Source organism: Netta rufina (assembly GCF_964035555.1).
Source record: "Netta rufina genome assembly, chromosome: 5".
Classification (NCBI taxonomy): domain Eukaryota; kingdom Metazoa; phylum Chordata; class Aves; order Anseriformes; family Anatidae; genus Netta; species Netta rufina.
The window spans coordinates 62,592,533-62,605,721 of NC_140128.1; the positions used below are offsets into that span (position 1 = coordinate 62,592,533).

At 47.1% G+C, this 13,189-nt stretch overlaps 1 protein-coding gene across 2 annotated transcripts in view; it reads left to right on the forward strand.

Annotated features, from left to right (window-relative positions):
• The window catches only part of MAP4K5 (mitogen-activated protein kinase kinase kinase kinase 5), a 74,358-nt gene continuing 61,169 nt past the window's right edge, over positions 1-13,189 (forward strand). Inside the window, exon 1 of one of the 2 annotated variants that reach the window (XM_084287653.1) lies at positions 1-378. In XM_084287653.1, coding sequence (XP_084143779.1) covers positions 271-378 — 108 coding nt within the window. In that variant the 5' untranslated portion in view covers positions 1-270. Of the gene's footprint in view, positions 379-11,809; positions 12,191-13,189 lie in introns of those variants that run through there. The other variant, XM_084287654.1, reaches the window with a different exon arrangement.

Sequence of the window (13,189 nt, forward strand, 5' to 3'; positions counted from 1 at the left end):
AGGAGGAGGAAGCCGAGGCTCTCGCTCTCCGCCGGGACAAAGGGCCAGCGGGTGCGCAGGCAGGGCCCGGCCCGGCCTCCCCGCGGGCCTCCAGGGGCCGCCCCGCCGCTGCCCCGCCGCCCTTGGGCGCTTTCGGGGCCGGGCGCTGCGGCTCCTCCGCCGGCCTTTGTCCGCCCTCAGCCCCCTTCCCTCGGCCGGAGCCATGCGGGCCAGCGGCTGAAGCCCCGGCCCGTGAGGCGAGACAAGGGAGGGAAGGGAGGGCCCGCCGCGATGGAGCCTCCGGCTCGGCCGAGCGGGGACATCCTGAGGCGGAACCCGCAGCAGGACTACGAGCTGATCCAGCGGGTGGGCAGCGGCACCTACGGAGATGTCTACAAGGTGAGAAAGGGGCTGTTTGTTTGTTTTTTGTTTTGTTTTGTTTTTTTCTCCCTCCCCGGGTGTCCCCCCCGGCTGCCTCAGCCGGGCTGGTGCTGGAGGCTCGGGGCCGTGAGGGCTGCGGGCGCCGCTTTTCCGCCTCGCTGCTGGGGAAGGCAGAGGGGATATCGGCTTGCCCTGCCTGTTCCTCGCTTCAAGCACCCGATTAAAAGGGTGCGAGTTTATCCCCGGGGTTAATAATAGCGTGCGGAAAGGCAGAAGCAGATTAGGGCTGGTTAGAGGCAGGGGCTGGGTGAGGGCTCGCTGCTGGAGTCCCAGAGATGCTCCTGGAACTGCAGGTACAGTGCCTGAAATTTTTAACCACAAATGTGTGAAACAAGAGGTGTAGGCACAGCACGTCCCTTCCTTAGAAAGACGCAAGCCCCTTCTGTAGGCACCAGGGATGCTCGGCGACCTCAGGAGCCGGGCCGCTTGCAAAGAAAGCGTCCACGTTTTCGGCCTGTGCCGTGGCAATCCGAATTGTTGGGTTTCGTGGGAAGGGCAGCAGTGCTGTTTGGCTTCACACCGCTGCTGAGTGTGTTTTAAATAGACCTGGCACAGCCAAAGGTACAGGAAGAGGTGCGTTGTGCTGCCACATGAAAGGCGCAGGTAATTGCCGCGCGCTGGGGGAGGGCTCCTTGCTAATGTTCAAATTGAAGTTTTATAGCTGCGTCTCGTTCCCACCACCCCTTTGAAATGGTTGCTCGTGGCCTCGGGGAGTTATTTTTAACAGTTTTCACCGTGCTGAATATTTACCTTCTTATTTTCCTAGAGCGCTGCGCACGGATCAGTCAGCTTCTCCGCTAGGGAACCCGGCCCCAAATGCCCCAAAAGGACATTTCGGGTGTCCTAAATCTGAAGCTCAGCGCGCCTTCAGCTAGTGTGTTGGGGCACAGCACGGGGCAGCCCGATGAGAAATGACGAGCTGTGTCGCAGGGAAATGTTTTTGTGTCATCCCTTTGCTCTCCGAGGGGAAAAAAAAAAAGAAATATTCTGCTTTTCATTATCCTGCTAATTAGCGGAGAGCTGTGCTGACATGTCATACAGTTTCCGCTTCCGGAGCTGGTCGAATGCATGGCTCTGCTCTGGGCCATGTAAACAGAGCCCTTTTTTAAAATAAATCACCCCCTCCTCCCAAACCCTCCTTTATTTGGGTTGTGAAAAATGCCCCTTCTGCTCTGAACGGGTCCCAGGCAGGAATAAACCTCATAGTGCAACCTGACAAGTTTAAATCAAAGCCTTTGCCAGAGGTATGCCCCTACAGCAAGTATAAAGTTAATGAGTTTAAAGTAGTTTAGGAGCCTGCATTTGTTTCTAGGTCACTGGTTTGCTCTTTGTTTTTATAAAGCCCTGCAAACAGGGAGGAACTGTGTCAAGGGAGTGCTCAATAGGGTGGCCCAGGCACTTAGGGCAAATATGCAAAGCCAGCTTATTCCTGCAAGTCATTGATGTGGTGTTAATTTTAAGAGTAACGAAGGTAAACCTCTTTTCTTGCGAGCAGTTACCTGTAAGCATTGTACTTTTAATTTTCTCTGCCCATGCTGAGTCTCTTCTTAGTGCAGATGGCACATCTTGTGCGTGCTGAGGGCCGTCAGTTGTGTTTATAAAATGCATTTCTCGGTCAATATCTGATTGTTGTTCTGTCTCGGAGCTCAGGCAAGGCTTGCTAGAGAGCGCTCTGAAATTAAAATGGAATTTTCCTCTCACCTCTTCAAGTGGTTTCCCTGCTCCATCACCAATAATGAGTCACCGGTGTCTTCAGCCCAGTTGTTTTTAGGATGTCTAAAGGAGGCAGCCCTTCTGCTTGTGGGAGATCTGCCTCTTTCTCAGTTGCTTTTTGGTGGCGCTGGTGGTTCGTGCCTCAAATTCCTCTTGGGGCATTTGGTAGCTTTTAGAGTAATTAGTTCATTTTTGGAAGTTGAAGGCGGGGGTTAAGCAAATATTTGTGTTCGCTATTAGGTTACAGAAACTTATTTAAGGCCTTCCTAAAAACCTCCTGCCCACTTTGCTTTTCGTAACTGCTATGGAAGCTTAAAACTAAAATGTGTTTTTTTAGTCTTTGTGCTTTTTTTCCCCTCTGTTCCATGGCGCACAATGGTTGATTGTAGGGTACTCATAAGTACTGGATTGTTGACCTTATTTTAATATTTTTTTCCCAAAAATGCATTTCAGGGTGGGAAAGAAACCATCCTTAAATAAACTATTTTCTTATCTGTGCACTGTGGGTGGAAGTAGATCCAAGTTTGGGCCTACCAGCCTTGGAAGCACACTTCTCGTTAAAATCCTAGCACGTTACTTGGTCCATTTGTGTTGGGAAAGCTTTTTTTCTCCCTCATAGAGGATTTTACTCTTAAGCTGATTGTAACCCACTTGAATACGTTTTCTCCCAAAGCATCGTGTTAGGCACATCTTAAATTATTGGCTTCTGAAAGAGCTGGTAATGTATTTGGGTACTCACTGGAACTTAATATGACAACATTTGTGTGTTTTTTTTTTTCCCCAATACCTGTCAAATGGTTCGTGTCCCCAGCATCGTACCCATTAGCAACGATGAGGGCTACAAGAGAGGCTTCAGCTTGGCCTTCCTGGTGAGATTTTTGCTTGCCCACTTTGGTCGCACACCCGTCTCAAAGCAGGAGTTTAGAAGTGGTGTGGGCTTGTTCGTGTTCCTGGCGCTGGTACTGAAATGGACCTTGTGTGTGTGGCGTTAATGTGGAAACTCTCCAGCTGTCCACCGACGGGACAGAAAGCTGAAAGGAGTCCTTGAGAAACTGCAGGTAGAATTTAGCCTCCACGAAGTGGCCCGTCAGATCCCATCCCGAGTTGTGGGTAGGTGCTACCTGTTATAAATTAGACCACACAATTTACTGGTCTATTGAAATTATTTTATTAATCAAGTAAGCAGACACAAGCAAAACAGCGCTGGGCGGCTGGGGAGTCTCTGCTCCACCACGGCACGCAACTTCCCCTTTCCAGTGTCGCTGTTTTATAGCATTGAAGTTCCGGCTTGTCGAGACTTGTCGAGACCTGTCGAGACCTGTCGACTTGTCGACTTGTCGAGACCTGTCCTGAGATTGCGCAGTCTGTTGTTGGGGGTCGTTGTTCTTCCTCCGGTGATCATGCGTTGTGCTTGTGTTCAGGTGGGGGCAAAACAGGATGTCTTGCTTTGTCCCCATGTTACAATGCCGTGAGTTGTGAAACCTTATCTCCTCAGTAGATTCTTTAAATTCTCAAGGACAATGAACAAACCCCTACTAATTTATCACAATCCCTCCTTTTTCTTTTTCAAACATATTTTGTTCATTGAATTTTTGCAATATCTGCTTGCTGAGCATCAAAGTTTCTGCATTGTCCTCCTCCTGCTCAAGAGATTCATATTTAGCATGCACAAGCATAAGATGAGCAGCTTCTAATTGACTTTTAACAATTGCGATTACTTGAATATACATGGTCCAAAAGTCAGTGTTAATATAAGTAACAACAAGGAGGCCCTGCTATGGTTGATAGCAGGGTAGTAAGCCAAGGTGAGTAATTAAACCAGGATTCATACCAATTCTGACGAGCCTCATTTTCCCTTTTGTGTTTTTCTAATCCTTCCCGCAATTTAGTCATTGTATCTCTTACCACCCCAGTATGATCTTTACCAGATGGTATTCAGCCACTGTGTGATGGGTATACATATACTCTTCAGTGTGGTATAGAATCCTTGGTATAATGACCACCTGTACACAAAAATCATGAGATGTGTTAAACAATTTTAAAGATAGGCAAGGAGTGACTCCCAACAATGAACATACCCACCTAGTGCTATTTGCAGGAATTAACCATTTGTGTGTTTGGTCCATTTTTTCAGTGGCATGGCACAGATCATTTTTATCTCTTGGAACTGTGCCGATACATCTACCTTTTCCCGTAACTTGGGTCAAAGTTATCCCAATTTCCTGACCCCAACTGCACTTGGAAGAATTTGAATATGGGGGCTTAACACTTACACATAGCCAGCACCCTTCAGTTATCTCCTCGAGTACAACCCCTTTCTTTTTTCACAATGCTTGGAAGCAGTGTGGGAAAGGATAATTCTGTCAACTTATTAGAAAACACTGTAGTAGGTTGGGCAGTCCCAGGTATCTTTACAGTCTGGACAACCAAACCTTCCCCTATTAACCCTTTATTAGGCCCGACTACCTTGGAAGTCTCGGGTTTTTCCTTCTTTATTAGCATGAGTCCTCCCCTATCTGTTCCGTGTTCGTAAAATCTGACATTTTTCCTAGTACCCAGCTAGTATTGTCCCAGTTTGTTATATTTATATATAGAACCTTGCAAATTTCTTTATTTCCGTGGAAGGTTCCTGTATACCCTATACCATGCCCTCACCACCTGTAATGGGGATCCAATTGTCGGTTACAACTTTGCAGCCCATATCCCACTTGTAAGAATTTATCCCGACCAGCCCCGAGTGTCCAGTCTGTAGCAATGGTTTCACACCCCCGGTATGCACAATAATACACGTTCAGGCATTTACAGTACCCCCTTCCCAGGTTAGAACTTGGGCAGAAATAAAATCCCACATATTCCCAGCATCGGGGCCTCGAGCCCCCCCCGATGTTATCTGGGTTGCAATAACCTGTTGATCTTCGAATCGACTTAAAGTCCATTTAAAAGGTTGGTGGGGGTGGTGTTGAGTCACTATGCAGGATGAAATCACTGCGAGAACCCCCAAATACCGATAGGAATGGCTGAGGCCAATGTCTTTCCCCACTTATTCACTCCTCTGCCTCACTCGTCAGTTGGGTTGCAGCCAACTACGAGGTTTTAGTTCTTCTCGGCAGCAGTAGTGTTCTTCAGGGGAGAGCCTCTACCTTAACCCACGGTACCTATCGAGTTCGTCGCAATGTGAGCTTCAGGTCTTTGTTTCCTGGAGCGATCTCCCACATCTTGTCACTGGTGGGTCCTTTAACACGGCTGGCATGTGTCCATCCTTTCTCCGCAGTCCAAACGGCTGTTTCTGTAGTAAGCAAAACAACATAGGGGTCTTCCCCATCGTGGCGTTAAAAAGAGTCTCTTTCAAAGTCTTAATTAGAATTGAGGGTGATCAAGTGGCAATTCCAAGTCATAGGGCATACCATATAGCATTTCAAAAGGAGAAATTCCTACATCAGTTCTGGGCTGCATCCATATGTTTAACAGTGCAAGGGGTAAGCATTTTACCCAAGAAGCCTTAATTTCCAGCATAAGTTTTGTTAGTTGTTTCTTAATTTCACCATTCATTCGCTCTACCTTTCCAGAAGAGGAGGGGTGCCAGGGGCTGTGAAAATCCCACTCAATCTCTAAGGCCTGCTTTAATCCTTGCAGTAAAGCTTTACACTCATTCAGTCACGTGGTCAATTAGGACAAACAAGTAACTCAGTAAAGTCTACCTGTATACTTTGGAAAGGTCAAAGCCCTGGCTCCCGTCCCCCTCTAGATAGGTTACAGAAGACCTTTTTTATTTACCTTTTGACATATAGTACATCCTCTGCATGTGTGCTTCCCTAAAGTATATATTTCTACACAGACATGCTTTCTTAGAACAACATCACACATTGCTTGCACCTCCCAATGACTCTTCTGATGTAAAACAGTTAATATTTGCCTCATTATCACTTTATTCAGCATTTCTCTCCCATTGGGGAGTATCCATTTTCCTTAAAATGATCCACATATTTGTAACATTAATACCTCCTTGGGAGGTTGTAATTGCTCCAAAACCTTTTTTAGAATTTACCCAAATAGATAGGTGGCCCTGTAAACCCCTGAGGTAAAATTGTCCACCTATATTGTTGCTTCCACCCCCATTTCAGAGTCTTTCCAGTCAGAGGTGAATATACGTTTGCTCTCAGGGCCTGAGAGCACTCCATTAATAACACTGTTATTCCAGTCTAACAATTTACTATTTGAATGCCCAATTTAATCATCAAATCCCTTCCCAACAAGTTAGTTTCCGCCTTGGATACATACAATTGCCCAGTGATCATTTTATCCCCTGGTCTCAGCTTAGTATTCCCCAAAAGTGGCACTGTTATCCCAGTACCTTCTACCCCCATCACATTTAGGGTTTCATTAGTTAATTTAATCCCTGAAGCTTTACAAGTCAGTAATGACTTAGCTGCCCCAGTGTATTGGGTTTGCTGGCAAGGTTCGGGGGGGGGGTGTGGGGGGTGTGGGAGTGGGAAACTGCAGTGGCAGCCCCCGTGAGAAAAACACAGAAACCTCCCCGTGGTAGGTAAGGGACAATTTCATCTGGCCCCAAAGGGGCCCACTGCTGCCCAGAGCCAAGCCATGAACAACACAGTCCGTGCCTCTGTGAGAGCACATCCACGAAAACGAACAAACAAAGAAACAAACAAAAACCTGCTGCTCAACAGCAGTTGGGAGAGCGAGAAACCCCCCCGCAGACACCAAAGTCAGTGCAGAAGGAGGGGGAGGAGGCGCTCCAGGCGCTGGAGCCGAAGCCCCCCTGCGGCCGCTGGAGAGGCCCCTAGTGGAGCGGGCTGTTCCCCCCTTCCCGATGCTTGGGAAACTGAACAAACACCACAGCAAATATGCAAATATACCAAAACTTCTAGACTGTTACTTAGATAATGCCTACATCACCTTTCCCTGCTCATTCAATTTCAAACAGCTCTGTTAAATACTACATGCCACACCTTTAACACGTTCAGCAATCCTTTTAACACTTCCTTTATCTTTCTCCAGCCCGTACTTTTCTAATACCAGCACCAAAGGCTCATTCTGAGTCCAACTTAATTCCATACCTTTTCCCTCCCAGATACTGAAACAACATATCAATCAATATACCATATTTCATCCCATTTTCCTTCTTTCCACAAAAACAACATTGACTGTAATACGGTGTTATAATTAATAGTTCCATTTAGGGGCCACTCCGCTCCATCCTCTAGTTTATAAAGTGGCCACCATTGATTACAATATTTGATAAGAGTTCTTTTACTTTCTGTACCCTCTCACCCCACTATATCCCTCCAATGTGTTAGTATACACCCTAGGGGGCTTTTCCTCGGGGTTTCTTTGCTTTGAACATTTCCTATTGTAATCTACAGTGGTTAATATTCCACTGTTTTCCTAGAAGCTCTTTACTAGTCAATCCCAATCCCTCCAAAATTCACAATATATAGATACACAAATAAAATCAAACCACTGTAAATTAACTGCCTGTTGACAATTACACTGAGGACATTTAAAGCTGATGAGCCGATGATATGCCTGGGCAAATTTTGTTCCCTTAGACATACACCTCAATGGCAGTTCTTATATTTACATATTTACATATTAACATATGAATAAAAGAATACTTTAACAAAAATGCCCGGGCTTTTATATATACAATATACAATGTACAGTTATTATTCCAGTTAGAATTATTCCTCAGCAGCTGCAAACACTATGCCAGTTGCCATTAAAGCTCGCTTACCCTCCTCCTGTCCTTTTCTTAAAATCTCGGACATCCCCAGAGTTAATGGGGATGGCCACATATTCCATTCCTGGCTGGGGTCCCCCCATCGCCATTTCTCGTAGGGGATATAATCCCTCCCTTAAAGCAGATTTCTGATTTCTTGCCCTGCTTCTGGTTACCGGCCCCTGTGTTTCATGATCCGATTCGATTCTCCTGGATTAGCTAATTCGGGGAGTCCATTCAGGACAGGAGCTGTTGGTGCGGGCGGTGGAATATAGGGCGGGGGTGGTGTCGGGACTTCTAAGTCCTTTCTCTTTTTATCCCGCCCTCCTTTTTCTTTTAGAGGATATAGATGCATCCTCGTATCTGAATTTATCCAGAGGTGCACATACTCACTTTCTTCTAGACTAAAGGGTTCCTTTGAGTTTACATAAATATTTAGGCCTGACAAACCCAATCTTCAAAAGACCCAAATACAGGCCAGTAAAGGTGGTCTCCTCGAATCTGTTTACCACCCCAAACTTCAACACAATAATGTATCATTTTTACTTTATTCCTTCCCCGCCTAAAAGGGGAATCCTGCCAATTTTTAATCATTAATCCCGGGGTAACCTAACATCAGACGTTACCCCACCCATGGGACCAGAAGGCTTACTCTTCTTCTGTCCCATCTTCCAGAGTGCCCTCACACGCACACACACACGCTCCCCCTTTTTGTGGCCCAGTCCCTCGCGGGATGTGGGAACCGCACTACCGAGGGGTCCGCTCTCGCTTCGTCCGCAATTGGACGTCTCAGTTGTCACACTCTGGGAAACCCAACCCCAACCGAACGGAACACCGGCCTATACTTACCCACCCCGTGGGTCTTCGTTCGGGCTTCGTGCACAAAGGTTGCCTGGGGTTTACCGGTTTTATTTGCTTGTGTCTAATTTTGGGTTCGTCAGTGAAGGGTTTGAATGAAAGTAGTCCTAGCGAAGGCCGCTGAAATCAGCAGGGCGCCCCTCCGAAGGTCTTTCAATCAGATTGCCTTCATCCGAGTCACGGCACCAAATTGTTATAAATTAGACCACACAATTTACTGGTCTATTGAAATTATTTTATTAATCAAGTAAGCAGACACAAGCAAAACAGCGCTGGGCGGCTGGGGAGTCTCTGCTCCACCACGGCACGCAACTTCCCCTTTCCAGTGTCGCTGTTTTATAGCATTGAAGTTCCGGCTTGTCGAGACTTGTCGAGACCTGTCGAGACCTGTCGACTTGTCGACTTGTCGAGACCTGTCCTGAGATTGCGCAGTCTGTTGTTGGGGGTCGTTGTTCTTCCTCCGGTGATCATGCGTTGTGCTTGTGTTCAGGTGGGGGCAAAACAGGATGTCTTGCTTTGTCCCCATGTTACAATGCCGTGAGTTGTGAAACCTTATCTCCTCAGTAGATTCTTTAAATTCTCAAGGACAATGAACAAACCCCTACTAATTTATCACACTACCCAGATGTTTCCCAGGTCTTGATGGGGTTTTATTTGGCTATTTATTGACTTGGGATAGATTTGGTGGAGAGATTTAGGAGAAGGAATACCCTGTGTTGTACTGAGAGCTGTGGGGTCACCACCCCTTACACATAAAAAGGATTTTAAAGTCTTCTGCTGCGTGTGAGTGCCTTCACCGCCAGCCTGCTGGGGAACAAAAGGCTCGCTACTGCCTCCTCTGTGCCCTTCTCTCCCAGCTAAGCGGGGCTTTGCTTGTTGTGGATTTTCATGCAAGTGCCCCAAAGAGACTTTTTACTAACCTTAAGCACTGAGGGAGGGGAACAAAAGGGTGGTTGATGCGAACTGTCCTTTTGAATGCTCTCATTTGGCAGCCGAGCTGAAAAATCGTGTATTTGCTCAGCCCAGCACCCTCTGCAGGCTGCTTCTGAGTGATGAATAGCTCGATGTCTGTCCTCGCTGAGAGGCGATGATAAAATATGATCTTGTGCGGCAATACTGAAGCTGTCTTGTCTTGTTGTGTTTTGTTGCTTTCCCAAGCAGGGTCGTGAACAGTGCTGCAATAGCTTTCTTTCAAAGTAAGCACAGGGGGAGACAAATGTACCAAATTAATAGCAGAAACTATCCGTAAACAAGACACATTTTTGGTAAATATCGCAGAAATTGAATCCCTTCTTAATTCATGTGCTCAGCCTCTCTCATTCTCTTGGGATGTTGTTTAATCTCCTGAACCAGTTAACGACGTTGGCTGAGAAGTGCCCTGTGCAGGAAAACACTGAGCCGTGGAATGGGATCAGCACAGCCAGAGGTGCTTTTGCTCCAGATTATTAAAAACAAAGAAACAAAACCCCACCAAATCAAAAACACCACCGTCAACATCACAAAACAACTGATTACTTCAAAGGGTTGCCATAAATTCAGACTTCCTCAAGTTCAAGTCAGGTTTTGGCCCTGCTTTTGTGGTCAGGACCTTACTCACAGCGCCCTGGAGTACGTATAACTTCTGTAGTAACAGCCTGCTGAGAGCAGGTATTTGATGTTCTTAATGTCACCCTGGTTTCACGGAGCAGGAGAACCTCCTGGTTAAAGCCAACAGATCAAAAATGGGGCATTAAGGCTTTGGTTTTTTAATTCATACTCTATATGAGTGTCTCTGCAGCTGCAGACCATCCCTGCTTCGGTGCTTCTTTTCCCGGTGCCTCCACGTCGCTTACACGGAGCGATAGCCGTAAGCATTTGTCACGGAGAGGGATTCCACTCCTCCTCCCTGGATCAGAGCTGTCTGCTTGAGCAGTGTTTGCTGTAGCCATGCGTGAGCTCTGCACGCTCCTGGTTTTCCATCTGAAGGGTGTTTGCAGTGGCATCGAACCAGCTGCTGTTGAGTTTCTTCCTGCTGCTGTGGATTTTCTCTTCTGGAAAACTGCGTGCTTTTCTTCGGGATGCAGGCGGTGAGATGCATGCTGCTGAGAAGTAAGTTGCTCAGTGGCTTAATGACACCCACTTTTAGGTTATTCAGGAGTTGGGGAAAAGCCCTTGCTTTTTTATTTGTAATCTTTGATTTTTTTCCTTATTAAGCATTTGGTTTTTATCGTGTAACACTCAAAGCTGCTTGGGTTTAAATACTACCTCCTGTGTGCCTGTGGTTCCCGTTAACGGGGTGTGAGGACCTAAACTCATTCCCCTGAGTGTTTAACAGAAGCTTTGCCTTTCAAAGCGAATGCTGAACGCGCAAGGTTTTGGTGCCAGAGTGCCCCGTGTGAAATGTTTCTGATCTGGTGGCTCTCACCTCGGAAAGCACCACGTGGCAGCTTCCTGACCTCGTGGGAGCTCTGCTCTCTGGTGAGCCCTGCGGCTTGCCTGGGGCTCTTTAAAGGTTCTGCGGTGGTACAGCACCTCTCCCTAGGAGCATTTCTCCCCAGCTCTCATTCTGAAAAGCAGGTAGCATCCGAAATCTTCAAAACACGGTCTGATTTCTTTTCCATCTCTTTGTGAAGAGGTTTGTCCTCCCAGGCTGGGTACCAGAGGAGCCAAAGAAAGCGTGGCAGCAACTTTCAGTATGCTTCTGTCAGCCAGTGCCAAGGCTGCATCCAGAAAGGCAACTGTGGTGCTGTTGGTGCCAGCAGTGTTTTCTTCAGCGAGGGCTGATGTAGGAGGCGATGTTAAGTGTGCTGACAGCGCTTGTCTGCGAGGATTATACGCTTGCTTGGGTTCGGTGCTTTGTTTGCCTTGCACTGATGCATCCCTTCAGTCGTAGAGGAGCTGAGAGCCTGTTCGGTCGAGTTTCATGTCCTGTTCTTACCAGCCTTGTCTCTGACGTAGTCTTCAGTTGCCTTTTCTGCCTTTCACCCTGGAGCTCTTGTTTCATCCTGAGATACCCGTTCAGAGGAAGCACGTGGTGCACTTGGCGTATCCCCTTTGAATCGCCCCCGACAGCAGGGGAAATCTCCTGAGGAGGAAGAACAGATCAAAGATCATGACATTTGCATACCGCTACCTGCTTCAGCGTCGTCTCCAGAAGACGTTTGCTTTCAGAGCCAACTCATCTGGATGGCTTTGAACCTGGCCAAGGTTTTGCAGCGTGAGGTGGCCGAGTGCTTCCAAGCAGAGCGATAGCCGACCGTCCGTGTCTGATGGAACAGCTCTTCCTGGCAGCAAGGCCAGGGCGCAGCTCGCCAGCTTATTTGGCTGACACCAGCAACTGTCCATCCGCCCTGCAGCTGGAAAAACAAATACGCTCGCTACCTTTATTCATCTCTGGCACCTCGCTTCTTGGCTGTGGCTGTGAATGAAGAGAGGAGGCAGCGTTAACCGCAGGTGATTCCGTAGGAGAGCAATGCGAAACGGGTAGGTCTGCTCACACAGAAAGTTGTTTGTCAGCTCGAGGCAACCCTGATGCCTCCCGTTTCAGATTACCGAGACTTTCTTACGCTTTGCCGTTTTGTTAGGATTTCTTATTTAATATTTCTTCAAAGATTTAATATTTCTTCCAAGATTTAGTATGCTTTACCTTCTCTCCAAATTTCTGAAGGCTTCCTACCTCATCAAGGTTTGGCGGACCTTTGATTTGTGGTTTATGGCAACTCAAGAGGTTATGAGGGCATTGTGGGATTCCAGTAAAGGCTTAGGGCAAAGGGCAGGGTGTTTTTTGTTCAAGATTTGCATTTATTACCTATAAAAACAGATGCTACATTGCTTTCAGTGAGGTACATAAGTTAGACCTGACACTGACAGTAGTTGAAGAACAGCAAAAGCCAATTTATTTCATTAGGGCTTGTTCAAATCTCCTGGCAGAGCGTTTCTATGGAGGAGGTAGTGCAGAGGATTGTTTGCCTGAACTTCCCATTTGGCTTCGCCACGTAGTCGTCTTTCTGACAGGCTAACCAAGCCTGACTAGATGTAGGGATGGGGTCTGTGTACTGTGTACCACCACGTTTTTCTCCAGGCTGTGGTTTGTTAGACTGGAGAGCGTGTTTTCACAGCGTGAATTTCACATGCAGCATTGTTCGACATGCACCTCCCATCCCCTTTCCTTGTCTTGTTTATGGAATCTGTTCCAGAGAAAGATTGGTATCACTTCAGTTTATCAGGAAAGCAGAGCAGTTCCCCTGAGAGTGAAGCCTCACCCACATAACCAGCTCTAAAAAATCAGTGTCTTCAGCTGCTGGGTGATGCTTAGCCCATCACCATCATTTAGAGCCCCTGCTTTGCCTGTTCATCTACAGGCAGCAGGCCAATGGGAAACATCTCACCTGGAGCTCTGTGCTGTCAGGAGTTCCTCAGTTAAGGAGGCTGGATAAATTGCTTCCTTCCAAGATTATTTTAGGGAAAATTTCAGTATTTGGT